General features: G+C 47.1%; 6 protein-coding genes across 9 annotated transcripts; 1 reads left to right on the top strand and 5 right to left on the bottom strand.

Annotated features, from left to right (window-relative positions):
- Positions 1-402: 402 nt before the first annotated feature.
- f10 (coagulation factor X) lies at positions 403-4,397 on the bottom strand. The gene is made up of 9 exons (XM_068309562.1): positions 4,239-4,397; positions 3,672-3,832; positions 3,158-3,182; positions 2,856-2,969; positions 2,498-2,629; positions 2,053-2,327; positions 1,786-1,903; positions 1,511-1,698; positions 403-1,389 (listed from the first exon to the last, which is right to left on the bottom strand). The coding sequence occupies exons 1-9, from the start codon at positions 4,300-4,302 to the stop codon at positions 967-969; spliced, it is 1,500 nt and encodes a 499-aa protein (XP_068165663.1). The 5' UTR covers positions 4,303-4,397; the 3' UTR covers positions 403-966.
- A 1,190-nt stretch (positions 4,398-5,587) lies between these two features.
- Positions 5,588-8,737, bottom strand: f7i (coagulation factor VIIi). The gene is made up of 8 exons (XM_068309501.1): positions 8,461-8,737; positions 8,179-8,342; positions 7,774-7,798; positions 7,378-7,491; positions 7,130-7,267; positions 6,916-7,031; positions 6,689-6,809; positions 5,588-6,249 (listed from the first exon to the last, which is right to left on the bottom strand). The coding sequence occupies exons 1-8, from the start codon at positions 8,519-8,521 to the stop codon at positions 5,609-5,611; spliced, it is 1,380 nt and encodes a 459-aa protein (XP_068165602.1). The 5' UTR covers positions 8,522-8,737; the 3' UTR covers positions 5,588-5,608.
- Positions 8,738-9,003: 266 nt separating this feature from the next.
- On the bottom strand, positions 9,004-12,604 carry f7 (coagulation factor VII). Its single transcript, XM_068309561.1, has 8 exons — positions 12,509-12,604; positions 11,830-11,993; positions 11,721-11,745; positions 11,426-11,539; positions 11,170-11,316; positions 10,874-10,992; positions 10,550-10,670; positions 9,004-10,413 (listed from the first exon to the last, which is right to left on the bottom strand). Exons 1-8 carry the CDS (start codon positions 12,579-12,581, stop codon positions 9,821-9,823), a joined length of 1,356 nt encoding a protein of 451 aa, XP_068165662.1. The 5' UTR covers positions 12,582-12,604; the 3' UTR covers positions 9,004-9,820.
- Positions 12,605-12,930: 326 nt separating this feature from the next.
- Positions 12,931-15,723, bottom strand: f7l (coagulation factor VII, like). The gene is made up of 8 exons (XM_068309579.1): positions 15,560-15,723; positions 15,139-15,305; positions 15,035-15,059; positions 14,814-14,927; positions 14,603-14,743; positions 14,018-14,106; positions 13,828-13,948; positions 12,931-13,760 (listed from the first exon to the last, which is right to left on the bottom strand). The coding sequence occupies exons 1-8, from the start codon at positions 15,705-15,707 to the stop codon at positions 13,213-13,215; spliced, it is 1,353 nt and encodes a 450-aa protein (XP_068165680.1). The 5' UTR covers positions 15,708-15,723; the 3' UTR covers positions 12,931-13,212.
- A 249-nt stretch (positions 15,724-15,972) lies between these two features.
- On the bottom strand, positions 15,973-18,746 carry LOC137591471 (uncharacterized). Of its 2 annotated transcripts, none has more exons than XM_068309495.1 (9): positions 18,504-18,746; positions 17,936-18,137; positions 17,728-17,850; positions 17,406-17,638; positions 17,191-17,328; positions 16,931-17,118; positions 16,777-16,856; positions 16,610-16,693; positions 15,973-16,511 (listed from the first exon to the last, which is right to left on the bottom strand). In XM_068309495.1, exons 2-9 carry the CDS (start codon positions 18,120-18,122, stop codon positions 16,357-16,359), a joined length of 1,188 nt encoding a protein of 395 aa, XP_068165596.1. In that variant the 5' UTR covers positions 18,123-18,137; positions 18,504-18,746; the 3' UTR covers positions 15,973-16,356. The 2 variants fall into 2 exon arrangements, with proteins under 2 accessions (XP_068165596.1, XP_068165597.1); XM_068309496.1 differs by having other exon boundaries at positions 17,936-18,127.
- A 284-nt stretch (positions 18,747-19,030) lies between these two features.
- Positions 19,031-23,350, top strand: LOC137591496 (histone-lysine N-methyltransferase SETDB2-like). 3 transcript variants are annotated; one of them, XM_068309538.1, is made up of 11 exons: positions 19,031-19,594; positions 20,630-20,743; positions 20,823-20,918; positions 21,009-21,181; positions 21,277-21,555; positions 21,663-21,991; positions 22,086-22,255; positions 22,335-22,567; positions 22,646-22,858; positions 22,942-23,030; positions 23,109-23,350. In XM_068309538.1, exons 1-11 carry the CDS (start codon positions 19,555-19,557, stop codon positions 23,263-23,265), a joined length of 1,893 nt encoding a protein of 630 aa, XP_068165639.1. In that variant the 5' UTR covers positions 19,031-19,554; the 3' UTR covers positions 23,266-23,350. The 3 variants fall into 3 exon arrangements, with proteins under 3 accessions (XP_068165639.1, XP_068165638.1, XP_068165641.1); XM_068309537.1 differs by having other exon boundaries at positions 22,643-22,858; XM_068309540.1 differs by having other exon boundaries at positions 22,643-22,858; positions 22,947-23,030; positions 23,109-23,281.
- Positions 23,351-26,749: the final 3,399 nt, after the last annotated feature.

The following is a 26,749-nucleotide window of genomic DNA, read 5'->3' as shown; positions in this document are numbered from 1 at the left end:
TTGTTAATGTAATATTTTGAAGCTTCTCACTGGAGTCAGGTTTTGTTTGGCGCAGCTCAGAGGTAAAGTGGGCTGAGTAGGTGAACGATGTGTTCCTCTGTGGACTCTGACCCGTCCTCAAACCAAACAAAATGGGCCTCGACCTCTGAAACGATTCGGTGTGCTTGTTGATTTGAGGTAAACAAGAAGGATTAATCATCTCAAAGAATAAACCATGAACGACGATGGACGCGGTGCTGCTGGGGTTTCAGCAGCAGCATTCAGTTTGTCTAAAGGTGCAACAACATAATAAATTTGTAAAATAAATGCAGAATCTACAAATCCAGAATTCCTATTTGCTTCAAATCTTTCTGAAAAAATACAATTCTGGCACCAACGAGTAAAAATACAAGAAAAAATTGATTGGTTAAGACAGATTTATTTTTTAAAACTCTTCCACACTTTCCATTAATACACAGACTTTTAAGTCAAGATGCTTTTGTTTGCTGACATCTTTATTTTCCTAAATTTTGCTTTTACGTCACACATTAGTGATGGATCGAGTTTGTTGTGGACTTGATGTTTGATATTTGTGGCCATTCAGTCCATCGCTAAAGAGAAAGAGCATCAAGCAGCTGAAGAGGAAGTTGATTTTTAAAGAAAAAGCTAAAATGAATAAGCCAACCCCGAGGTGGGATTATGTTCATGTCGATGTGGATGCAGTCCAGTTTCACCTTCAGCTAATTTATGAGCTGATGGCATGTTGGATGTTGTGTTTAAAGTTTGCTCTGCTGCCCCTAGTGGACAAAAAAGGACATTATTGTTTCAATCAAACATAAATTATGAGGGACCAACAATAGAACCCTGTGGAGCCCCTATAGGAATTATGCCCCATGTGAATGGGATGATCACCACAGCGACCAAATGTTCTTACAGTTTGTTAACATAAAGGTGCTGATGTCATAAGAGGCGTGGCTGATCTGTGGCTTAGAGCGTCATCCTCTTGATGGCGCTGTGGTGCCTCTTCTTCCTGTTGCCGCTCACGTCTTTGTGCATCAGCCTTTGCATGCCGTCTCGGATCCACTGAATATACTTGGACACCTGGGTGTAGATGCCGTATTTGCCTTTGCGTGCGCAGCCTTCACCCCAGCTCACGACGCCAGTGACAAAGTAGGTGTCGCGGTAGCGCGTGACGTGCGGCCCGCCGCTGTCGCCTTGACAGGCATCTCTGGCTATTTCATCATAACCGGCGCAGAACATGTTGGGAGAGATGCGCAGCTGGGTGGATTCAATGCAGGTTAAGCGGTCTACGTAGGGTATGGTGAGGCGCTGCAAGATGGTGGATGGTTGGCGACCCTCGCCGAGACGGCCAAAACCACTGACCATGCCGTCCTGCTGCCGCATCAAGACCTGCAATGGAGACAAAAAATTGCTGAGCTAAATTTGTTCTCTTCTCTGATTTGAAAATGGTTAAAACAGTGTCAAAAAAACAGAAGGATTTGGAAGTATTAAATTAAATAGGCACATTTACCTTTTCAGCAAAACCTTGCTTCGGCAAGCAGGCCGGCAGGATGTACCGACTGAACTTGATGGGTTTGACCAATTTAATAAGTGCGATGTCGTTGAGGTAGGTTTCGGGCTTATATTTATTGTGGGTCATGATGCTTTCCACCATGTGAGTAGCTTCATTGCCGTGTTCCACCAGTGTGTCAAATTCACCTGAATACACAGAAACAACAAGCATTTTGGTTTTTTATTCAATCTACTGAACTAGTCGGCTGATCCTCGCCCGTCGGTCAGACTCACCGAGCTTCACATAGAGGTACTGGGATTGCTTCATGCAGTGGGCGGCGGTCAGGATGATGTATTCGTTGAGAATTGTTCCTCCACAGAATCCACGGTGTTCTTCATTTAAGAGGAGGGCCTGCAATTTTTAACTTGTCATCATGAAGAAATGCTGATGGATAGCTAAAACAACTTGTTAGCAAGGTTCTGCTGGTTCAAAAACACCTGCAGAGACAGAAGAACTGTGAGTAAAGGTTATGATCCCAGTGAAAAAGAATGGGTTCCTACCTGCCAAGGACATTCTCCTGGAGGACAGTCCTCTCCGTTAACAATTCGGGTCATACCCGCCCTGTAAGAGGAGAGCAACTCCTCTAAAACATAATTTTCTGGTATGATGTGGCTGCTGCTGTTGTCTGTCACATTCATCTGTTCAGTGGAGTTGATGTGGACGTAGAGATCGGTCAGATTGGTTCTAGTTGTGTTCTCCAGCGTCTTGTTCTCCCGCTCATACCTGAAAACAGTCCGGATGTTTTCAGTAATGATGGCGCCACATTTGTAGGTGTCTGCAAGAGTCCAGTGGAAGTTTGGTGGTCAGCGGCTGGACACTAAAAGGTTCACATGATCAACAACCATCTAGTACATGATTCTGAATATTCAGCAACGCAACCCAGATTTGAATACTTCTTGGGTAGAAGTAGTGGTTTGAGAAAGTCTGACCCAACAAAACGCTCACCATTGGAGTAGCAGGATTTATCGTCTGACTCCAGAGAGTACCCATCGGCGCAGGAGCATTGAACATTTCCTCGGACCACTCTGCAGAAATGTTCGCAACCCCCGTTCTTGTTTTCACAGAGCTCAGGAATAACTGCAGAGACAGGATGTACTGAGTAGATGAGGAGGGTTGTTTGAACCTCCCACCAGGTGACAACCCATCCTTAGACATTAGCCTTGGACGGTTTTGGAAAACCCTTGATTACATTGCATGGCCCTGACTTTCTACAATTTGAACCTTTTTAAAAAAAAAAAAAAACAACCACAGCAGATATATGATGAGACATAATCTGCTCCTTAATCTGGAATTAGCTGCATACCAATTTCGCAGTTGAAGCCCTGGTACCCGGCCTGGCAGTAGCACTCATAGCTACCAATTCCATCTTTACAAAGTCCTCCATGGGCACAGGGCATCGACTCACATGCATCGCCATCTGTAGCAAAAACAAAGCAGCTTGATCACAATGGTAATGGTAACCCCAGAGGAGACAAGAAGAGCCTAGGGAAGATTTCACTTCCCACTTTCATTTGTGCCTGTCAGGATTTACTGCTTTCTACTAAAATGTTGCCTGGTGTTCTAACTCCTGATATCACTCTCAAAGCAGTTCCTTGGCGTACTTACCAACGTATTTGGCCCAGAATTCATCCTGCAAAAAAGAAAAGATTGCAAGTAAAGTTTAATCCTTCTTTCTCAGTAATGAAATTTTTTTTTTTGGTGTCTTCACGCTGAATGCAAAACAAGTCAGTTAAGTATTGTTAAGTGATGTCAAAGCCGACATTAAGCACCGCCACCATAAATACAAGACAGTCATTGTGTTTCTTGGAATTACTTTTGGCAACACAGGAAGTCCTGGACATGTTGGTGGTCTTTTATTTTGCTGCATCTTTCATATTGTATTCTTTTTTCTGAAAGAAGGCAAAAATTTCCTTTGCATTGATTCAAACACTCCGTCAACCTTTATCTATCAAGCTTTCCATTAAATCAGATACACCTAGGGGTAGTTCAAATGCTAATGCTAGCTGTAGCTTGTTCAATTGAGTAAATTGGACAATTGTGGAGTGGATGGAAACCAACGGGATGGCCTGAAGGTATTTGGGTGTTTCTTTGTTGATGTGTGGTTGCAGAAGGTTCCTACAGTTTTCTCAGCGTTTTCAAAGATCTCTCGAGCCTCCTCCCAGCTGCAGCGCTCCTCCACACACTCCCTCTCCATGTTGCCTTGTTTGACCTCCTCAAAAAAGGTGTTGGCTCTTCTCCTCCGAGTCAGAACCTGAGTGGCCACCTTATCATCCAAGAAGACTGAAAAGAGACGCAAAGTGAGTGAAACGATGAAAGGAAGTGTTCAATGAACTTTACGGTGATGATAACTTCATTATGATGTTGGATGAGACGGAACCTCATGAAGTGTAAGTTCATCCTTAGCAGGGATGAAACAAATTTACAAGTTAGGAGACATAACTCTTCTTGGGGTGAAGAGATGAGCTGTCAATCATCAAGCATGAAAAATCCATCAACGTCACACATGCTACATGCTAAACACACAAACGAGACGGGGTCAGGTGTCACCTGTTAACTGCCAATCAACACGCACCCCCCCCCACCAGCACCACCCAAAATACATTGAATGTGGTGGCCCCCCTCCCTCCCCTCTCCAACTTCCCATGCCGCCCATCTCCCAAGAAAGTTTAAGTTTTATCAAACGTACCCACGTGAGCGGTTGCCATGTGGACCAGCAGGAGGCCCAGGGACAGTCGGTGAAACCAGAACATGGTCCAGGATGGACAGCGAGTTCGCTGAAGAAAACCTCAGTGTGTTGTTGGAAGTAATAAATTCTGGAAGTGGAGAGAGAGAGAGGGAGAGAAGGAGGGGAGGTAGAGAGGCCAATGACCCGCCTGTAGAGAGAATGGGGGAGGAGAAGGTGTTGCTGCAAAGCTGGACTGGGCGGGGCTTAACTTCAAGCTTCCAATGGGATTCAAATGGTCGTAATATCTTGTGGAATAAACGCATCCAAAACAATAGAGTCAACTACAACTCCCAGAGTGCATCGCTGTGAGAAACTTCCAGCCCGAAAGTTCCAGCAGTAGAATTTTAAAAGCTGAATTTACACAGTGTACAGGGTTGCACAACATCGGAATATAAATTGAGATTGCAAAATCGTTTTCTTGCAATATAGTGATAAGAAGAAATCAGTTGGTTTACAGTCAGTAAAACTGTACACATCAGAATTAAAGAGCTTTTTGTACCATGTAGGGCTTTGAGTTTAAAGCATCTTAATTCTGTCCTTATGTTTTTCAGTTTCTACATGCTTCATCTGATTCCGGAGCTTTGACTTAAATGTTTACAAGGATTTACATCCAGCTATTAATCCACAATACAAACACTTTTATTAAACATATGTGGCAACCAGCAGTATAACTGACCAGAGAAACGCATGAGGAAAGAGTTGATGAGAACCAGATGCAAGAAGGGACAGATACTGATGGAGGGATTCACCTCCCTGGGTGGAAGAGTTCAATTTCAAAGGTTGCTTCCTTCATTGAGTAGAACTTCCGGTGGGAGGGAGGAGGAGGGGGGACAGTTACAGTAAATGCTTACTCAATGTTAAGTCGTCAGCAGGGTCGACAAACTTAATGTGGTGTAGCCAATCGTCTCAGGGGGCTTGGTCATGGATGTTCAAACTGGTAAGGATTTACTCCACAAACTGAATATCTCTTCCTCAAACCTTGCAGCTAAGGTAGCGGCAGCACAACTGAAGATACCCCAGTATTATCAGATGAAATGTTCTCAAAGTATTTAAGTACTTTCATGTGGAGCGTCAGAGGAATGTCGTTGAGAAAAACAACAAACCAACCTCCTGATATTCTTGTTAGAATATCAGTTACTTGGGTTTTGTTTTGGTCTAATGTAGTCTACACTTTTATTGAACTCAGAGAAATCTCTTATCTTCTGTTATTAATCAAGACCATTTATTCAGCACCATGACATGACTGCTCAAATACCACAAATCGAATCTGGTCATGAACAAAAACCAGACAGAATGAACGAATGAGAATCTTTGATCCTAAAAATGTACCTTTATTGAAGTACTTTCTGTCCTAACATGTCAAAAGCACCAACTGCTCCTTCCACCGTTGGCTTCTGGCCAGCTGTCGCCATGGCGTTCTTCACCCAGTCCACAAACTTGCCCATGTTGTTGTACACCCCATAATACCCTGGTTGCGGGCAGCCCTTACCCCAACCCACCACCCCTGTCAGGAAGTGGGTGGAGCCATAGACTGTAACCAACGGACTCCCGTCGTCACCATGACAACTCTGCTGGTGGCCGTCCAGGTATCCGGCACACAGCATGTTATCGGTGAAGTTGAACCGGGACCTCTGGGAACACAGGGAGTTTGGGTGGATGGGCACAGAAAATCTGCGTAGAATGGGGGACACCCTCACAGTTTGCAAGGCATCGTGGTCCTCGTTGCCCCCGCTGGTCCTCTTACCCCAGCCGGACACAGTGTGGAAGCGTATCGGCAAGAGCTCCCGCATGGCCAGGTCTTTAGTTGGAAGGCAGACAGGGATGGCGTGACGGTTCAAGGTGATTGGTCGACTTAAGTGCAGCAAGGCAACATCACTGTCACCGGTCTCTGGGATATAGCCCTCATGGGCGGTTAACGAGGAAACCAGTATCCTCTGTTCCGTGCCTTCCTCCACGTCCAAGTTGTACTCCCCTGATAACAAAAGAGAAAAAGAAAATTAAACTTTACCAAACTTACAAAAAAAGTTTATGAAACATTTCCATAGAACGGTTTTTCTTGAGAGAAACTTTTCAAACAGGTTTACAAAATGTAAATATCATGAAACAATGACAGAACAATTTTATGTTTTTAAATGAAACAAAGTTATTAACAGAAAAACAAATAAGTGCAGCTGATCTGAACAGAAGGTCTTGACGACTTACCGGCCACCAGTGAGGTCCTGAGCTTGGGTTAGGGTTTGGGTTAGAGTCGGGGTCAGGGTTAGAGTTAGGGGTGATGTTAGGGTTAGGGTCAAGAGGGTAGGGAGTTATGGTTAGGGGTCAAGGTTGGGGTTAGAGTTATGATAACGTTAGGGGTAGGGCTTGGGTTAGGGTTGGGGGTTAGGGTTCGGGTTAGGGTCTTGATGACTTACCGGCCACCACGGTGAGGTCCTGAGCTTGTTGTCCATGGACACAGTGGGCCGCGGTGACAACCCACTCTGGGCTGATTAGAACACCACCACAGTGACTCTGTCCGTGTAGCTGAACCAGAACCTGATCAACATTACATCATTAGAATCCCTGGAACCCATTCCTGCTCTTCACATGATGCACCATTGACTTTTTAACAGTCCTGTGATCTTGGTGGCGTTTCCTCTACCTGCCAGGGACACTCCCCTTCGGGACAGTGGCTAGCCCCCACGAGCCTCGTCTGACCTGACATGGACTGGTTCATTCCTGTTTCCTCTGGAGCCACTTTACCACATGGATACGCCACTGGAGGAGAAAACACATGTATTTAACTTGGATTTAAAAAATATCTCCTTTCTAATTGGACGTCGGGCATTTTAAAAGGTATTAGATAGCATTAGTACCCCGAGGAAGACACTGTTTCCCATTGGCTCCCAGTTCATATCCATCAGCGCAGGAACATTTACGATGTTGTCCTGAGCCGTCACAGAAATGCTGACAATGTCCATTCAGGTACAAACACTTCAGTTGGTCTTCTAACACTGGAGGAAGTAGAGGTGACATTAATCAGAAACTGTGTACTCTTCATGTTCACATGCACTAATAGTTTGGAGATGTCTAGCTTGCTTTTCATTGAAGAGCTTTTTCTTACGTAGCTCGCAGCGTTCTCCGAGATAACCCTCAGGACAGAAACAATGGAAGGATCTCCCCATTTGAGCACAGCTCCCGTTGTTACGACAGGGGTTGTCTGAGCAGGGGTCATAACCTGATATCAATGAAATTACAAGTCAGTAAAAGAGTACAAATGGTTCAGAAACAAAGAAAGAAAAGCAATGAACAATGAGAGGATCAATAAGACAGCAGATGATCAATACACTGATCACATGTAAACAGATCAATGAATGCATTCATTTACAGGGTTCAAGCACAAAGTACTTAAGCAGAACTTTAACTTAATCTTAGTAATGTGAATTAATACAAAGAAATCCTAATTTTACCCAGATGACTTGAAAACAGTCAACAAAAATAAAATAAAGGCGTCACTTACGGTCATATGTTGTCCAGAATTGCCTCTGCAAAGAACAAAAACATAAAAGCTCATTTAAATATATGTTAGTTTGACAAGTACATGCTAATAGTTTAGAATATAAGATAAGTGACAAGTCCCTTTGGTAAAGTATCTGACTGTGAACATGTCATTTGTCTTATCCAAACATGTAGGAGTGAATTAGCCGATAGCAACCCACATTTATATTTATTATTTAGTTTTAATTGCAACTAAATAAAAAGACAAGGTTTTTTTCCAAATGAGGGTGACATACTCAAAAACAAAAATTATTTTCATGAAACCTCTAAAATCACCAATAACGTTAGCTTCATCGGTGAGAGTAAAATCGATCTGGTGGGGTACGGTCAAACGAAACAGGTTAGTGACACTAATGAAACCTCGAACCGTCAGGTCGTCGTCCTCGAACACTTCCCGGGCCTCCTCGTAGTTACAGATCTCTTCGATGCATTCCCTCTCCAGGTTTCCTTGTTTCAACTCCTCAAAGTAGCCGCTGTTCGCTCTCCGCCATCGCTGCAGCACGGCGTTCGCCTCGGGCCTCTGGACAAACACTGACACACACCAGGAAACACATTTTGATGGATGGACCAGCCATGTACTCCATCATGTATGGTGTGTAGATATGTCCATATGAAACACAAAACACTTATTAAAGTGACCTTCACACACCTGCAGCTGCAGAGAGGCCTGAAAGCAGAATCCAGACAGCGTAGCAGCTCCTCAGCAACATGTTGTGTTCACTTTCCACCGAAGGAGGTCAAAACACGTTTTTATCTGGGGTCAGACCTTTTTAGGACACACCTACTAAGCTTCAGACCTTTGAAATCAATTTTCATCTGGTCAGTAAACACATCGATGTTCTTTCATGGATGGTTCCAAGCAGCTAACAGACAAATGGGTTTAAGCTTCAACAGAGAAGATCCATTAAAGTCTGTTCAGAACACGATGACCTGCTGCAGTGATCATTATTAGCCTGTAGCAGCGGAATAAAACGCACAGAGAGGACCCTGGACTGCATGAACAGATTGTGTACATGAATGATGAAATCAATGCAACACACACTCTTGCATAATTTGCAAATAGACTTAAATCTGTGTGAGCATGCAGACACACAAAATTTGTTTATTTGCTGCAAAACTAAAGGATCATCTGAATCCGGTGATCTTTACCTTAAATAAAGGTCATAATGGCAAAATAACCAACGCCCAGCAGTCCCAAACCCACTTATGGGTAGTTTATTATCGTATACACACAGTACAACACATGAAGATCAACAATTTATTGAATTTAAATGTCCACAACTAGCAGATTTTGCGTTAGCATAAAGTCTTAAATGATATAATCATACAGTTATCATTTCCCCAGCAGGACAAATGTTCACATTAATATAATATATAATGAAAGTAGATCATAAACTAACACAAAAATAATACAAAAGTGCCTTCAAAATTCAGATTCATCTTCATATTACCACCGCTATATCCACTGCAGCGGGTCACGGGGAGCCGGAGCCTATCTCGGCGGAATAGGGCGTGAGGCGGGGGACACTCCGGGCACGATGCCACACACAAGGACATACAACCATGCACACACACACACACACTCATTCCTACGGGCAATTTGGAACGGCCAATCAACCTGAAGCACATGCTTTTGGAGGTGGGAGGAAGCCGGAGAACCTGGTGAGAACCCATGCAGACACGGGGAGAGCATGCAAACTCCGCATAGAGCTGGACTCGAACCCGAGTCCGTTGTGTTGTGAGGTGGCAGCGCTAACCACTGCGCCACCGTGCCGCCCTGCCTTCAAAATTAAACCAGTAAATGTCTTTTCAGCATTGAAACTGAATGGAAACTTATATTTAAATGAGTTCAAAACTTATTTTAATATTTTATTTTATTTTTTTCAATTTTGCTGCCGGCAGTTTTAAAATCTTGTTTGACACCCATCGTAAGTCTACATAATGAAGACTAGTTGGGTCAATTAGAACCCTAAACACGACGCTATATGTTTGCATTTATGTTTTAACTCTCAGGAGGTCTGGCTGTGTGAGGAAGCCTCTGTCGTATTGGTCAGGAGGTCTTGCGTTGCTGTCCGGTTGTGGATCCACTCCAGATAGTTGGACACTCGGGTGTAGATGCCGTAGTTGCCCGGTCGGGCGCAGCCCTTCCCCCAGCTGACAATCCCCAGCAGGAACGCCGTCTTCTTGTACATCGTCACCAGGGGGCCACCGCTGTCGCCTTTACACGAGTCCTGCCGGCCCTCGATGAATCCGGCACAGAACATGTTGTCTGTGAGCTTGACGCCGCTCTCCTCCACACACTGCTGCGTCCGGATTCGGGGTATTTTCAGGCGCCGCAGGAGGTGTGAGGTCGGCCCATTCTCACTCCTCTTCCCCCAGCCGCAGACCGTATGCAGGTTGACGGCCCAGAGGACGCGTTCAGCGAGCGTACGCACCGGCAGGCAGGCCGGAACCGCATATTGGGTGTAGACGATGGGTGACGCCAGGCGAAGGAGGGCGATGTCATTGTCGGCGTTGGTTACCACGTAGTTTTCATGTGTGAAGATCTCAGCAACCTGGATGAGCTGCTCTGTGCCTTCATCCACCTCAGTGTTGTGTTCACCTGGCATACAAAGACCAGGGTAAACTGAGTCAGCTCAGGTAATACGGAATTATAGTTTCACTAATGTTTAGTTTAGATTACCGTCTTTAATGATGTAAAGCACCTGACCATTGTAGCAGGTAGAGGGGATTCATACCTGCGACCACCTCCAGGAACTGGACGTCAGTGTCCTCCAGGCAGTGGGTTGCGGTCAGGATCCACGTTGGCTTATAAATAACTCCTCCACAGAAACCTTTGCCTTTGTACACCAACAAAACCTTAAGAAACAGAACGCTTCTAAGGACAGGAAACCATTTCTTTATTTTTTTGTTTTTTAAAAATTTCCATTCTTTCAACAAAAAAAGATTCATATTAATCACAGTCTTAATCATTACATTAAAAAAATTGTTTTTCTTAAATGTTCTGATGACCAGACAGAAGTTCCAATGTAAACATTAACCTGTCTTTAACCTCAGCGTACCTGCCAGGGGCATTCACCTTTGGGGCATTCCGTGCCCCCGACAATTCGTCCTCGAGAGTCGGGCTGCTGGCTTTGGTTTTCTCCCTGTAGGACGGGAACCATACCACAGGCTATTGGCTCTGAAACAATGAAAAAAGTCAACGTCAATTCAAATTTTGTCATTGAACCAGTAGAATATAAATTAAATGTCCGTAGGGATCAATACTGGAACCACTGTTATACAACATTTATCAGTACCTAAACTGTCCCAGTTTGCCCCAGTATAACATATTTTTGTCATTTAAACAGTCTTCCACCTTCTGCTACACAGCTGTGTCCATCAACATCCAGGAAGTAACCATCTGTACATGAGCAGTTCAACTTCCGTCCTCCTTCCTCTTCATCACAAAAATGGTCACAGCCTCCGTTCTCTAACAGACAGGTGTTGGGGACGACCAGGTAATCTAAAAACCAATAACATATTTATGACTGAAGTGTTTTCATCAACCGGTAGGTTTGTGTGACGTCCACACTGTGCTGTCTGGTGCAGGTGTTTTTGTGTGTTTTGCTCACCAAGCTCACAGTTGACGCCGCTGAACTGTAGCGTGCAGTAGCAGGCGTAGGAGGAACCCTGGGTGAAGCAGCTGCCGCCGTTCAGACAAGGGTTCGACTCACAGCTGTCTGGGACTGCAGGAGGGGATCAGATCTGGTTTCAGCACATGCATGTCTGATATCTATACACCTTATATATGTCTAAAGCAACAGCAGCACCTCTGAATTAGGTGTAGTTCGTTAGCCCTTGGTTAGCAGCTAGTATGTTCCTCAGAGAGGTCATTAGGTGTGAGATGAAAAACCTGCTGGTACTTACGGTTGTATGTTTTCCAGAATTCTTTCTGAGAACACAAAAGCACTGATGTTAATTGTTCTGAAAGAATTTGTCGTTTGTTTCACCATAAACAAAGAAAATCGGTTCTCACTGTCGTCTCGTCGTGTTCGAACACCTCGCGAGCCTCCTCGTAGCTGCATTTCTCCTCCAGACACTCCCTCTTCAGATCTCCCATCTGGAGCTCCTCCATCCAGCCCGAGTTAAACCTGCGAGTACGGACCAGAATGCCATGGGCACGTTCTGGATCCAGGAAGACTAAAGACAGGAAGACACGAAGAAGAGTTTAACAAGTCATTTGAGATCCAATAGTACCATCTTGACAGCTTCCTGCCAACTTCTGGTACCTACTCAACCAGCTCGGTGTGCTTCAGCCAATCAGACCACTTTCAACCTTCATCATCAGACCAAATCATTCATCAGATAATAATCAGATCAATCTGATGTGGGAACAGTGAAATCAAAGGAAGATGACCAAAAATATTGACTGGCTGTGATCACGAAGTGTGACGTCCTGGAAAAGTCTAACATTTGGAGACTTTTGCACTTCAGATAATTTGACAAACTTCTTTAAATTTCCAGGCTGGCTGAAAACGATGATCTGTACCGTCTGAACTTCTGCTTTATACCTGTTAGCATGCTAGCATTAGCCTTACTCTCAGATTGTGTGGACTCAATCTCAGTAACTTGCTGACATGTGGAAGACAAACGATTCTCGAGATCTGACTGATTTGGACTGAAGTTCTATTTGCGTTCTGTTGGACCGGCCTCACCTGACGCTGCCTCACAGCTGGAGAAGCTGAAGACGAAGGCGACGAAGACTCTCTGCCACATAGTTGACTTCATCTGTTGGGATCTGTGCTGCTTCTTTGTGGATCCACAGGTGCAAAGTCTGAACCCCCCCGCCCCCCTCTGATCACATGATCCCCACAGAAACACTTGATCTGACGAAATGTGGCCTGTTAAACCTTCATTAGCTCCTGCAAACAATTAACCTGCTTCATAAATTTGCTTCTCATGTGTTGCGTTAATTTTTAGCGCATTTCCAACTCTTTATTATTGTTCATATCCATTAAATGCTCACTAGATTGTCGGTTAGCTCGATCATTAGCTTGCTTATGTGGAAACTGCCTGACAGATTTCCAAAATCCTTTTGGGGAGCCATAAAAAATGTTTAAGGATGATAAAAATCAAGTTTCAGAAAACCAAGTTGTGTTTTTATTTGTTTCACATCAACAAAGCCAAACCCATTTCACTTCACCGTGACAGATGAAGAACACACATACATCAGACATAGGCAGAAGGTTCAAAACACTACAATACCCATGAGCCCCAGCTTTACTAGTCTGAAGCGCAAATCAAAGTTTCAGTTGCAATATCATGAGCAAATTTCACTGAACCTTTATGGTTATTGTTAATAATAATAGCATTGGCTGTACACTGTAAGCTAACGTTCTGCTTTGGCGCTCCCTCCCATTCAGATTGTGGACGTGATGTTCTCGATCCAGCTCAGGAAGTTGCTGACCCTGGTGTAGACGCCGTACAGGTTCTCGTTGGCGCAGCCTTTCCCCCAGCTGACCACGCCCGTCAGGAACCAGGTCTTCTTGTAGCGCGTCACCAACGGGCCGCCGCTGTCGCCCTCGCAGGCGTCCTGGCCGCCGTTCCTCATGCCGGCGCAGAGCATGTTCCTGGTGATGTTCAGCTTGGTGTGGAGGCGGCACTCCTGCTGGGGGACTCTGGGCAGCACCAGCCGCTGGAGGTATCGAGCCGGGGGCCCGAAACGCGACAGGCGGCCCCAGCCGGACACGGTGGCGTAGCGGATGCCACTCATTGTCCGGATGAAGGTGCTGTTCTTGGCTGGGAGACAGATGGGAACGACGTACTGGCCCAGCTTCACTGGGCGATGCAGCTTCAGGATAGCCAGGTCTTTGTCGGAGCTGGATTTGTTGTAGCCGGGGTGGACGATCACTTTGATCACGCGGCGCTCCTGCTCTGTTTTCTCCACCATCTGTCGGTCATGTTCACCTTCACAGGAACCTTTGATGAGCATGAAGTCGCCCCAATATACTATGAAACACCAACGGTGACTCACCGACAGTGACATGGAAGACGTTGGTGGGTTTCCCCCACACACAGTGGGCTGCCGTTAAAACCCACTCATTTGAAAGGACGATCGCCCCGCAGATGTAAACATGATTTTCGGTTATCAGGGCCTGAGCAGGGAGGTCAGGATTAGATCAATCGACACAGGTTTAAACCTAAACACATGTCCAGAAACTTGCCTGCCATGGGCAGTGTCCTTTGGGGCAGATCTGCCCATTAATCACCCTGGGGGCAAAGAGTATCTGAGGTCGTCCGCAGGCCACAGCGCCTGCAGCACAGAGATCACACTTACATCAACAAAGTGGTTATTCTGGAGGTAAATTAACATTAATTTAAGGTCTATCTCTATGTTGGGGGTCCTCAGAGGGGTTTCATCTTTTTCTCAGGTTTGTGTCGTTTCTACGAGCTTGAAGAAGAGAGTCCACACCACAGCTGGGGGATTTTACACGTAATGCACCAAAAACAATGCAAGCACCATAGACACTTCACTCTACCCATGCCTGTTTATTTATGCCTTTTTATTCCTATGCCTATTTATGCCTTTCTATTTGTATATTCTTCGTATGTTATTTGTTACTCTATTTGGTGTCGGTACTGCTTTCTATGTGCTGGTGCTACTTTCTGTGTGCTTTTTCTGTGTTTTTGTGTACTCACTGTGCTGTGTGTAGTGCGACAGACAAGTTAATTTCCCTGCCGGAACCTCCTTAAGGGCTCAATCAAGTTCTACTCTACTCTACTCTAACCAGAAGTTAAAGAACTCTGACCTTGAGGCAGGCAGGTGCTATTGTCCCGATGAAGACTGTAGCCCGGAGCACAGAAACACACGTGGGAACGATCTGGAAACTCTCTGCAGAAATGCTCACATCCTCCGTTTCTATAGCGACAACCATTGGAGGTCCGACGTGCTGCACAGACAGACGCAAACTTCATTGGTCACCACTAACGATCGTAGAAATGTTCTGGATGTTCACGTACCTTTATCGCAGTGGTGTCCATGGAAACCAGGTGCACATTTGCAGGTGTATAATTCGTCGTGGCGGGTGCATGTCGCCCCGTTTTTGCAGGGAGACGACAGGCAATGATCCACCGCTTTAAACAGGAAGTCACAAAAAGTTTAGAAGCACCGAATTTAAACAGAATGAAGGAATTTATGAAAAATGTTTCAGAGATCAGAAACATTTAAGGTCATCTCCGACCTGTGTACTTCCTCCAGAAGGCTTCCTGCAGGAAGAAAGATTCAAATCAACAACAGAATCATGGACAACTATAAAGTGTGGGCTGATGTTGGTTCTGGACCGACCAGCTGCTGAGGCAGTGCGAAGATCTCCCTGGCCTCCTCGTAGGAGCATTTCTCCTCGTGGCACTCCCGCTCCAGGTTGCCTCGCTTCAGCTCCTCAAACAGGTAGTTAGCCCGACGGGTGCGATGGAGGACGACATTGGCCTCGGGTTTGCTCAGAAATACTTCTCCTGGATTTTAGAGACAATCAAACTTCAAACAGCATCCTGAGATAACCAGCTCATCGCCCTTTATTGTGACTTAAAACCTTTAATGGAGAAGGTAAACACTCCGTCTGACTCACTTCAGGTCGAACTAAACGTAACTGAGGTACTGTTTCCTATAGCACTGACAGACTCCACTACAAGTCTGGTCCTCTACACTGGATGAAACCAAAGAAGACTAAAACAAAGAAACACATAAGGAGAAGAAAGATGGGACTGACCTCTAGGAAGCCCAGTGCATGCTGGGATAGAAGCGATGAGGAGTCGTAGGAAGAAGAGGTGCGTCGTGTCGCTGCTGGTGGATGCCATGTTTAATCTGAACTGTTCAAAGGTCAGAAAGACAAAAACGTCTCTGCTCACAAACAACATGAGCCACGCTCTGACTGCAGCCCCGTCCTCACAAAACCGTTCGATTTGACTGTTCCTCAAGACTCAACAGCATCAACAGAGTATAGTTTATACTCTATTTCTAGCCTGATAGACACTAACAGGCTGACAACAACCACACCTATGTGAAATTTAGAGAAAAAACTAGAACGACTCGAGGTCTCAAATCTCCACGTCACTCCATCAAACACAAGACCAGTTTTTTTTTAAACTAAAAGAAAAACATGAAGACAAATTAAGCTTCATGTTGGGATGAGTTTAATAAGTCATGGAATTAAATACCTCTAAAAACAAATAGACAAAACATTAAAACAGTTTTTATCAGAAGACACTTATTTTTTTATTTCAGCGCCAAATCAAGATTCATTCTTAAATAAAACTAGAGTACATTGATCAATTATTGATCGGTTTTTACATAATTAAGATCATCAATCATATATCAACACAATCAAGATTCATTCTTAAATAAAACTAGAGTACATGGATCAATTATTGATCGGTTTTTACATAATTAAGATCATCAATCATATATCAACACAAAGGAAACTAAGAAAGATTATAATATTTTCAAGTCCACTTGAATTTTGGGTGGGTGCTTTAAGTTTTATTCCTGCAGTTCTGCTAAGCTCCACTAGAGGACGACATTCATCTCCTTCAGGATGTCAGGGATGAACTCCTGGGCGTCCCTCAGCTCCTCTTTCCACTCCTGCGGGATGAAGGCTCCGCTGTACGACCCCCCGGCCCCCAGCAGGGCCCCCAGCGCCGCCCCGCGGTTACAGTTCTCACCTGCAACACAAACACAAGGTGTTTCCAGACAGACCAACACCAGACGGAACTACAGACGTCTGACAGTCCAGTGAAGACGTTTGAACTTCAGAGTGAACCTCCACAGTTGGTGTTGGCCAGAATTCCTCCTCTGGGGTCGTCGTGAAACTCGTGAGCCAGGTAGAACAAACTGGTCATCGCTCCTGTCGGTCCAGACGGGTCACATGTTAGTGATCACTGCCTACGGGGGGGTCAATACACATCTACAATGAGACGAGATGCAAACCTTTAGTGTAGCAAGCCAGACCCAGGTGGTTCACCGCGCTCTGGTGGACCCTTAGCCGCTCCTCGAAGGACGCCGGACACCTGGATCAGAGACACACAGAGTCCATCAGAGGTCATGATGTCATTAGCTCCAGTCAGGCTTCAGGCATTCCCACCTGGCGGCCTGGCGGCTGAAGCTCCGGCAGCTGTCCCAGGTACCCAGCCTCCGCAGAGCCTCCTCAGCCTGCCGGCGGACGTCGGCCCCGCCCAGCACGGCGTGCATCGCCCGGCTGTAAACGGAGACGTACTCGGGCACCTTTGGATGGGGGTGAGTGAGCTTCACAAACTCCACCGCAGCTGAAACCTGACGACACAGGAGGACGGATTTCACCTCAATGTTTAGAAATTCTTTAGAAATACATTTCAAGCCACCTACAGCTTGCTCCTCATTGGCTGAAGACGACAGCAGGATGAAAGGGAGGACCGTGGGAAGGCATCCGATGGCGTCCAGCTGGCTGTCGGCGGACGGTGAGCTCAGCTTCTGTTTGGAACGTTTTTCTGCAAATGCTAGTACCTGCAAAACAAGCACAAACAGTCAGAACAGCAACTGATGCGAGCGGCCGCAGTTCCGCCGGGGTGCGTTTGTTTTGCCTGACGGGGCGATGTTGGCCTGCTCTCCTGCCAGTCTGCAAAGAAGGAGCGGTGGCAGGACTCAGCGTAGGTGTCGTTGTGCGAGCCGGGTGTGGTCAGAAACTGGACGTAATCCGACAGCACGGTGGCTCGGGCGTCCGACTGAGAGACGTCAGAGAAACCGCCCGAGACAAGAGTCCTGGCTGCCCGGAGAGAACAGAGGAGGTTCAGGGTGTTGTCACCGGAGTGAAGACCTGGAGACCACAGACACACAGTCCTTCATCAGGAGGGTGATGGACATCAGCATCCTGGGCTCCATCAGCCCTCAGCCCGTCAGCAGCACCTTGGTGGTAATGGATCGAGCCTCCAGACGACTTCCACAGGGGCAGTTTATTGTGGAGAATCACTTTTCCAACCACGTCCGCCTGCTGGTTGCCAGACGACCAGGCGGTTCGTCCGCTGCCGGCTGAAGAGCAGAACAAATATGAACGTGGATCATAAATTATTACACATTGGACGTCTGGTGATTTTACTCTCCGCCGTGTTCCCACCTGTGTTGGAGAGGCTCAGAATGCTAGATGGGTGTTTGTCTCTGGGCGAGTTGAAGCCTGATATCCAACCTCCGTAGTCCCTTCTGATGTCGCTGATGTTGTAGTACCAGTGGACCGGCATGGACATGGAGTCAGCCGCACACATTGCCCACAGCGCCTCGCTGACCGCCCGCCACACCTGAGCCATCTCACCTGAGGGGTACTAACACAAAGCAGATCATCAGGGTTTTAAACAGTCTAGTCAAAGGCAGCTTTATTGTTAAGTGTACCATATATGCACGACATACAGCACAGATGAGATTGCAGTCCTCTCTGAGCCACGGTAAATAGGCAGTACAACAGGCAGTACAACAGGCAGTACAACACAGGCAGTACAACACAGGCAGTACAACACGGGCAGTACAACACAGGCAGTACAACACAGGCAGTACAACACAGGCAGTGCAGCACAAAGTGTGAGACAAAGCACAAAGGGATGGTAAACATCTCTAAACAGTTTAAATATTAAAACGTTGTGATCATAATTGATATAATTTCATAATCATTTGGTTTTATTCGAGTGTTTCACCTTCGCTCCAGCAGGTTGATCAGCAGCAGGTTCTGTCTTAATGATCCCTCAGAGACTTACATAAGTTCATGTTACAAAACCACCGAGGTAGTGGCTAACGTTAGCTGCTAGCAAATAGCTGCTCATTCAAAAGCGGACACAACATAAATTTATTTCACAGATATATCTCTATCGCACCATAATTTATATACTGTTGTTATAAACTTGAGGAAGTTTGTTTACGCAACCCAGTAGGATGGTGGCCGACGAGGGTCAAGTCAAAAAACGCTTCCGTGGATGTTTTCCCTGAGAGTTGCCTGTCAGACATAAACACCGCTAAGCCACCTGATCCTTTTAAAGCTCAACAAACATTAGTGAACTTACAGTACAGTGATTAAAATGGGAATCTCCAATCAATTATATTTTGTTTTTTCTTTTCTTGCAACACTGATATGCACTCAACGTTAGAAAAAAGGCCTGGAATACAAAATTCAGGGTTTGATTTACCCTGAAAATAATCTACGGTGGCCGCTTAGGAAAATATTAACACGCTGTAAACCAGTTCGTTCGAGTCTATCGTGGGGATTTTAACTCTAATTTTGGGTATTATGTCAACATATTTTCCCAATAAACCTATAATTCCATTTTAGAAATTACTCCTGCTAGTATTGATGTTGTTTTTTGACAAATTTAGCATAGTTTTCTTCCTCAGAAGTCGGCAGCTGAATGAATTAAACCCTAAATGCTAACTTCCAGCCGGGCGCTGTCGTGCTGTACCCCTTTATCAATCAATCAATCAACCTTTATTAGTACAGCGCTTAATCCCATTGGCAGACGTGGTGCCGTCTGGTCTATTTGAATAAGGCAGAATCACGCAGGTGAGTCTCGTGACGACAAACTCGCGCGAGAACTAAACGTTATAACGCTTTAGGTCGCGTTATTCCCGCGTCTATTCCACTCTGACCTTACCTTTAGTTGAAATTTCAATTCGATCAATCAATCGTTCAGTCACCGTCTGTTCAGCTGACGTTAGCCGAATAGTTAGTTTGCTGTCTACCACTGGCTATCGAGAATGGAGATGGAAGAGGATTCATTAGACCTGCAAGATGTTGGTAAGAAGAAATGTTCCTGTTCATTTAACTTTATACTAAAGCACATGGTGTTACCAGGTTAGAAAGGAAGTCGTGATTCTTGCAGGTGAAAACCAGCTTCATATTTGTTCAGGTTTCCTCAGGTATGCAGAGATGGATGACGTCCGCAATGTAAAGTTCACTATTTATTAGCTAGTTTAACGCTGAGCAACAGAAATGAAGTCTTTTCTCAAATTTCAACAGAAAGTCCTATTATTACCGCCTGCTGCAATCTGATCTTATTTGCAACGATGAAATTCAGAGAAAAGTTTTCCAGTTTTTAATCGTTGTTTTTTTTTCTTTTTTAAATTTAATTACTCATTTTTTCCCCGGTCTTGTCTGCATGTATTCTCATAGTTTAGCCCCATAAAAGGGGTCAACCTTTTATGAGATCAATGCTTATTTTAGTCTTGCAGAAAAATCTTTTATATATTTTAATGCGTGCATGTGACCATCACCAGTCCTCTCTGAGAGCTAAATTGTCAGTCTTTATTAGAATTTCCTATTGTGAGCCAGAGAGGGAAGTGCTGCACCCCTGTGAGTTAAGGGGGAAAGCAAAAGGAGACAGCGAGAAAACACAAACTAGGTAGTGGATAGACAGGCAGTGCTGGTGGAGTGGAAAAGGTTTAGGCTGTTTTATCATATCTTAGAACTGATACCTTAATACCAGTGTTATAAAACACCAGATTAGTGGAGGTCCTGACATTATAGAATAGGCCACCAGAGGAAACCAGTGTAGGAGGAAGATAGAGGGCATTAGATTGTGATGTCTGAAGAGAGACTCATCATATTCTGACGGGACCCAATTGTTCTCAACAATTGGACTCGACAGTAGCTGGTAAACCCTGAGCCAACATGCATGTTTGATGGAAACCAACGGCCAGATAGGCTACTAGAACCCAACAGGGCCATTCTAGCTGAGTTCCCCCAACCCCGTCAGCCAGGAGCACCCAGAAGCCATCACCCGAAGAGCCACCGACAACCATGTAGAACCATGTTTTTTTAACTGTTTTTCAGAGCGGGCCAAAAGTTTCTGGGCCAAGGAGAATGTGGATCAGGTTTTCACTGGAGTTTTTGAGTATCTGGATAACTTGAAGAACGTCCTGAAGAACAAGACGGCCACGGATAAACGTTGGTTCTTATCTTCCTCTTGTCTTGTTAGCATGCAGATCTGTTTTCCTCTAATGATCAGTCGTTGTGTGTCGATCAGAATACGTTCAGGGCCTCAAGCTGCTGGAGATTGTGGACTCTTATCTTCCTGATTCCCCTCCTGACTCCTCTGTGGTTCAGGTCGTCATCGGCTTAGGTAAACTCCAGCAGTATAATCTAAAGCTAACATTGAGTTTATGAACTGTCCCTGACTTGAGTGACTTGACTGATTTAAATGTGTTTTCAGGTCCAGGTGAGGTCCTGCTGCACGATTCCCTCCAAGGCTCCTCTTCGTCCTGCACCACGCCTCACTCCAACGGGCCGTCCAGCCCTGCAGCATCGCCTGCAGGTAGAGAGCAGCTGCTGCTGCGACCTCTGACCCCAGTCCAGCTGCAGTGCCAACTGCACACCTGCTGCAAGGTCACACTACACACACACACACACACACACACACACTTGCCACACCTCAAACCTCCTGACGTAGCGTTCACCCGGATTTTGTGTTCCTGCTTCAGACCTGCCTATCCAATTTACCCAGCATGCATCAGTTCATGCCACCGTTCTGGGGTCAGAACCCATTGAAGATTCCGCTGCTCTGTGGCTTCAAGCGGCTGACGGCGGTGCCGCTGATGTCGCTGACGCAGGATGGGGATGGCGAGGGGGCGGGGCCTGCAGGCCCCAGCCACGAGGAGGACTGGGACGTCCTGTACAAGGCACCGTGCGGACAAAGCCTGCGCAACTACGACAATGTGATGCACTTCCTGTCGACCACAGACAGCCATGACATCCTGCAGGTCAGCTGATGCCTTCAAGATGGGAAGAAGTTGTGATTGGCTCCTAGCTCGTCGTGATGTCATCAAGTCAGGAAATTGTGTCAGAACTAATGGCGTGTCTCCTGCAGGTGGACTTCTTCACTTTTAACCCACATGTTCGGTTGGACCCCCCAACAGCTGCCGGCCCCAAGTGTCCCGAGCTGGACTTGAGCCGGGGGCTGGAGCCCACGCCGGTTCAGCTGTGTCCTGGGGAGGGCGGGGCCCATCCGCCTGAGTTCCGCTACAGGAAGGATCGCTGGCCACACGGCTGCTTCCTGAGCCGAGGCCCAAGGCTGTTCCGGACCTACTGTGTGTGTACTGACGGCTGCAGAGACTCGCAGCAGTGCCCCTGCATCTCGTTGACCACAAGAGGGCGCCATTACAGTCATCACAGGTTGGAAGAGCCTGTGCCGTCAGGGTGAGACAGAGTGGGACACGTGAGAGGACACCCCTCCACACACACACATACATACACACACACACAGTCAGATGACCAAATGTGTGTGTTTCAGCCTGTATGAATGCGGTCCGTGGTGTGGTTGCGACTGGGCTCGCTGTCAGAACCGGCTGGTCCAGCGGGGGATCAGGGTCCGCCTCCAGGTCTTCAAGACCGACAACCGCGGATGGGGGGTGCGTTGCCGCGACGATCTGGACCGCGGCACATTCGTGTGCATCTATGCAGGTGAGATGATGTCGAGTCGGGGGGAGGGGGGGTCGTGTTTCAAAAAGGAGCAATCGATTTAACGATGAAACATGTTCAGGTGTGGTCCTGCAGAAGGTTCAAAGTCCCACCAACCCCCCCTCCCCAAAGATGACAAGGATGGACCTGCCCTCGGACGACGAAGTGGAGATCGTCACCGAGTGGCTCGTCCCACAGGTGCAGGAGGGGCGGAGCAACCTGGTTGAATCCACCTCGCCCCCCCTGCATGTCCCCGTGATCCAGAGATCAGCTGATGCCAGCGCCGCAACCACGACACCGAAGGACCAGGACAAGGTGCGTCTGGTCCGGGTCACCAGTGGGTTCGGTTTACAAGATGTTAACGCCACCAATCCTGTTTGTGTCATTCAGAAGGTGTTGGTGGGAGGTCCAGACCCCCCTTCACCACCGGCGGGCGGGTCATGTGACCACTCTCAGGCTGAGAACAAGAAGCCGGTGGAAGCCGGAGCCGTTAGCAGCACCGAAACAGAGAGCAGCAGCCAGAGGAGTCTAAAGAGAGTGATGAATATCGAGGACGCCGTCATTGTGGACGCCAGCAAGGAGGGAAACGTGAGCCGATTCATAAACGTAAGAGGAAGAGGAGGACACAATTAGATTATGAGATTAAATTCTACACATCATTTGACCTTTGACCCGTCTCTTCTCCACAGCACAGCTGCCAGCCAAACCTGTTCATCCAGCACATCTTCATCGACTCCCACGACCCCTCCTTCCCCGTCATCGCCTTCTTCACCAAGCGGTGAGGAAGCCTCGTGTGGAGGAAGTGATGGTGGAAACTGTTGTTTGTCTTCAACTGATTTTGTCGTCTCTCCATCAGTGTCTTGAAGGCCGGCACTGAGCTGACATGGAATTACTCCTCAGACGCAGGGAGCAAACAGGAAATACCGTGTCAGTGCGGCAGCGACGACTGCCGAGGACATTTTGCCGTTGGGAACCCGTATGACATTTATGAGATGGAGGCTGAACCAAAGTAAAAGCCACCAAGTTCACACTTGGACACTGTTCATTAAAGACAATCATATATTTTTGTTCTAATGTTCTGTATGTAACGTTTCACTCGTTTTCCTGTTTTTCTAAATAAACAAAGTTGTTTGGAGATTTATTTTGTTTTAATGTGAATGATTGCCATAGCGTTGGTTGTATATTTGTAAAAAAGGCATTATGTGAAATCAGATTATAGTAAACATTTTACACCTACAGATGAGATAAATCTTTATTCATCCCATATTGGGGAAATTTCCACAGCAGTATTAGAGGTAAGTCACAGAGAAATGGAAGAATGGACACTCAACAAATAAGATAAACAATGAGCAGGAGAAAAGTATAAAAAGATAAGTAATACACATAAATAGAAATGTGAAGTTTTCCAAATTAACGACTTACTCCACTGTGTGAAAGAACTACAGTACAGTATTAAAAAGTAAACAGTAATGTCAAAAGTCTGTGACATCAGTTTATGAAGTAATTAATACATAAAAATTGCTTTACTGTATCTTCTTTTCCTTTCGGCTTTTCCCTTCAGGGGTCGCCACAGCGAATCAATTGCCTCCATCTAGCCCTGTCCTTTGAATCCTCTTCTCTCACACCAACTACCTTCATGTCCTCCCTCATTACATCCATAAACCTCCTCTTTGGTCTTCCTCTAGGCCTCCTGCCTGGTAGTTCAAAACTCAGCATCCTTCTACCAATATATTCACTATCTCTCCTCTGGACATGTCCAAACCATCTCAGTCTGGCCTCTCTGACTTTATCTCCAAAACCTCTAACATGTGCTGTCCCTCTGATGTACTCATTCCTGAACCTATCCTTCCTGGTCACTCCCAGAGAGAACCTCAGCATCTTCATCTCTGCTACCTCCAGCTCTGTCTCCTGTCTTTCTTCAGTGACACTGTCTCTGGACCAAACAACATCGCTGGTCTCACCACAGTTTTGTACACCTTCCCTTTCATTTTAGTTGAAACTCTTCTATCACACATCACACCTGACACTTTCCTCCACCCGTTCCATCCTGCCTGTACATGCTTCTTCACGTCTTTTCCAGACTCTCCATTGCTCTGGACTGTTGACCCTCCATCCATCCATCAATCCATCCATTCTCTTCCGCTTATCCGGGGTCGGGTCGAGGGGGCAGCAGCTTAAGCAGGGAAGCCCAGACTTCCCTCTCTCTAGCCACTTCGTCCAGCTCCTCCGGGAGAATCCCAAGGCGTTCCCAGGCCAGCCGGGAGACATAGTCTCTCCAGCGTGTCCTGGGTCGTCCCTGGGGCCTCCTCCCGGTAGGACGTGCCTGGATCACCTCACCAGGGAGGCTTCCAGGAGGCATCCTGACCAGAGGAGCAGCGGCTCGACTCTGAGTCCCTCCCGGATGACCGAACTTCTCACCCTATCTCTAAGGGAGAGCCCGGACACCCTGCGGAGGAAACTCATTTCGGCCGCTTGTATCCGGGATCTCGTTTGCCTTTCGGCTCAGCTCCTTCTTCACCACGACGGACCGATACAGAGTCCACATCACTGCAGACGCTGCACCGATCTGCCTGTCAATCTCCCGTTCTATTGTACCCTCACTCGTGAACGAGACCCCAAGATACTTGAACTCCTCCACTTGGGGCAGGATCTCATCCCCAACCTGGAGAGGGCACTCCACCCTTTTCCGACTGAGGACCATGGTCTCAGATTTGGAGGTGCTGATTCTCATCCCAACCGCTTCACACTCGGCTGCACACCGCTCCAGTGAGAGTTGGAGATCACGACTTGATGAAGCCAACAGCACCACGTCATCTGCAAAAAGTAGAGATGCAATACTGAGGCCACCAAACCGGACACCCTCAACGCCTTGGCTGCGCCTAGAAATTCTGTCCATAAAAGTTATGAACAGAATCGGTGACAAAGGGCAGCCTTGGTGGAGTCCAACCCTCACTGGAAACGAATCCGACTTACTGCCGGCAATGTGGACCAAACTCTGACATTGGTCGTACAGGGACCGAACAGCCCTTATCAAGGGGTCCGGTACCCCATCCTCCCAAAGCACCCCCCACAGAACTTCCCGGGGAACACGGTCGAACGCCTTCTCCAAGTCCACAAAACACATGTAGACTGGTTGGGCGAACTCCCATGCCCCCTCAAGGACCCTGCGGAGGGTGTAGAGCTGGTCCACTGTTCCACGGCCAGGACGAAAACCACACTGCTCCTCCTGAATCCGAGATTCGACTTCCCGACGGACCTTCCTCTCCAGAACCCCTGAATAGACCTTGCCAGGGAGGCTGAGGAGTGTGATGCCCCTGTAGTTGGAGCACACCCTCCTGTCCCCCTTCTTAAAAAGGGGGACCACCACCCCAGTCTGCCAATCCAGAAGTACTGTCCCCGATGTCAACGCGATGTTGCCCAGGCGTGTCAACCAGGACAGCCCCACAACATCCAGAGCCTTTAGGAACTCCGGGCGGATCTCATCCACCCAAGGGGCCCTGCCACCGAGGAGCTTTTTAACTAACTCGGTGACCTCAACCCCAGAGATGGGAACGCCTGGCGGGATCCCCTGTCAGAAGGAGTTTCAACTCCCACCTCAGGCAGAACTTCACTCACGTTCCGGGGGAGGCGGGGGACATTGAGTCTCAGTGGACCATGTTCCGCGCCTCCATTGTCCAGGCGGCCGACCGCAGCTGCGGCCGTAAGGTGGTCGGTGCCTGTCGTGGCGGCAACCCCACAACCCGTTGGTGGACATCAGCGGTAAGGGATGCCGTCAAGCTGAAGAAGGAGTCCTATCAGACCTTTTTGGCCTGTGGGACTCCTGAAGCAGCTGATGGGTACCGGCTGGCCAAGCGGAATGCAGCTTTGGGGGTTGCTGAGGCAAAAACACCACAAACACACACACACACACACACACACACACACACACACACACACACACACACACACACTTGCCACACCTCAAACCTCCTGACGTAGCGTTCACCCGGATTTTGTGTTCCTGCTTCAGACCTGCCTATCTAATTTACCCAGCATGCATCAGTTAATGCCACCGTGGGAGGAGTTCGGTGAGGCCTTGGATGACGACTTCAAGACGGCTTCGAATAAATTCTGGTCCACCATCAGACATCTCAGGAGGGGGAAGCAGTGCAGCATCCACACTGTATATAGTGGGGATGGGGCACTGCTGACCTCAACTCGGGACGTTGTGACTCGGTGAGGAGAATACTTCGAAGACCTCCTCAATTCCGCAGAAACGCCTTCCCATGAGATCCGCCCGGAGTTCTTAAAGGCTCTGCATGTTGTGGGGCTGTCCTGGTTGACACGCCTCTGCAACATCGCGTTGACATCGGGGACAGTACCTCTGGATTGGCAGACTGGGGTGGTGGTCCCCCTTTTTAAGAAGGGGGACAGGAGGGTGTGCTCCAACTACAGGGGCATCACACTCCTCAGCCTCCCTGGCAAGATCTATTCAGGGGTTCTGGAGAGGAGGGTCCG

The sequence above is a fragment of the Antennarius striatus genome, chromosome 24 (assembly GCF_040054535.1).
Source record: "Antennarius striatus isolate MH-2024 chromosome 24, ASM4005453v1, whole genome shotgun sequence".
Lineage (NCBI taxonomy): Eukaryota > Metazoa > Chordata > Actinopteri > Lophiiformes > Antennariidae > Antennarius > Antennarius striatus.
Note: the sequence above shows the minus strand (reverse complement) of the source record. Positions and strands in the feature narration are given on the sequence as shown.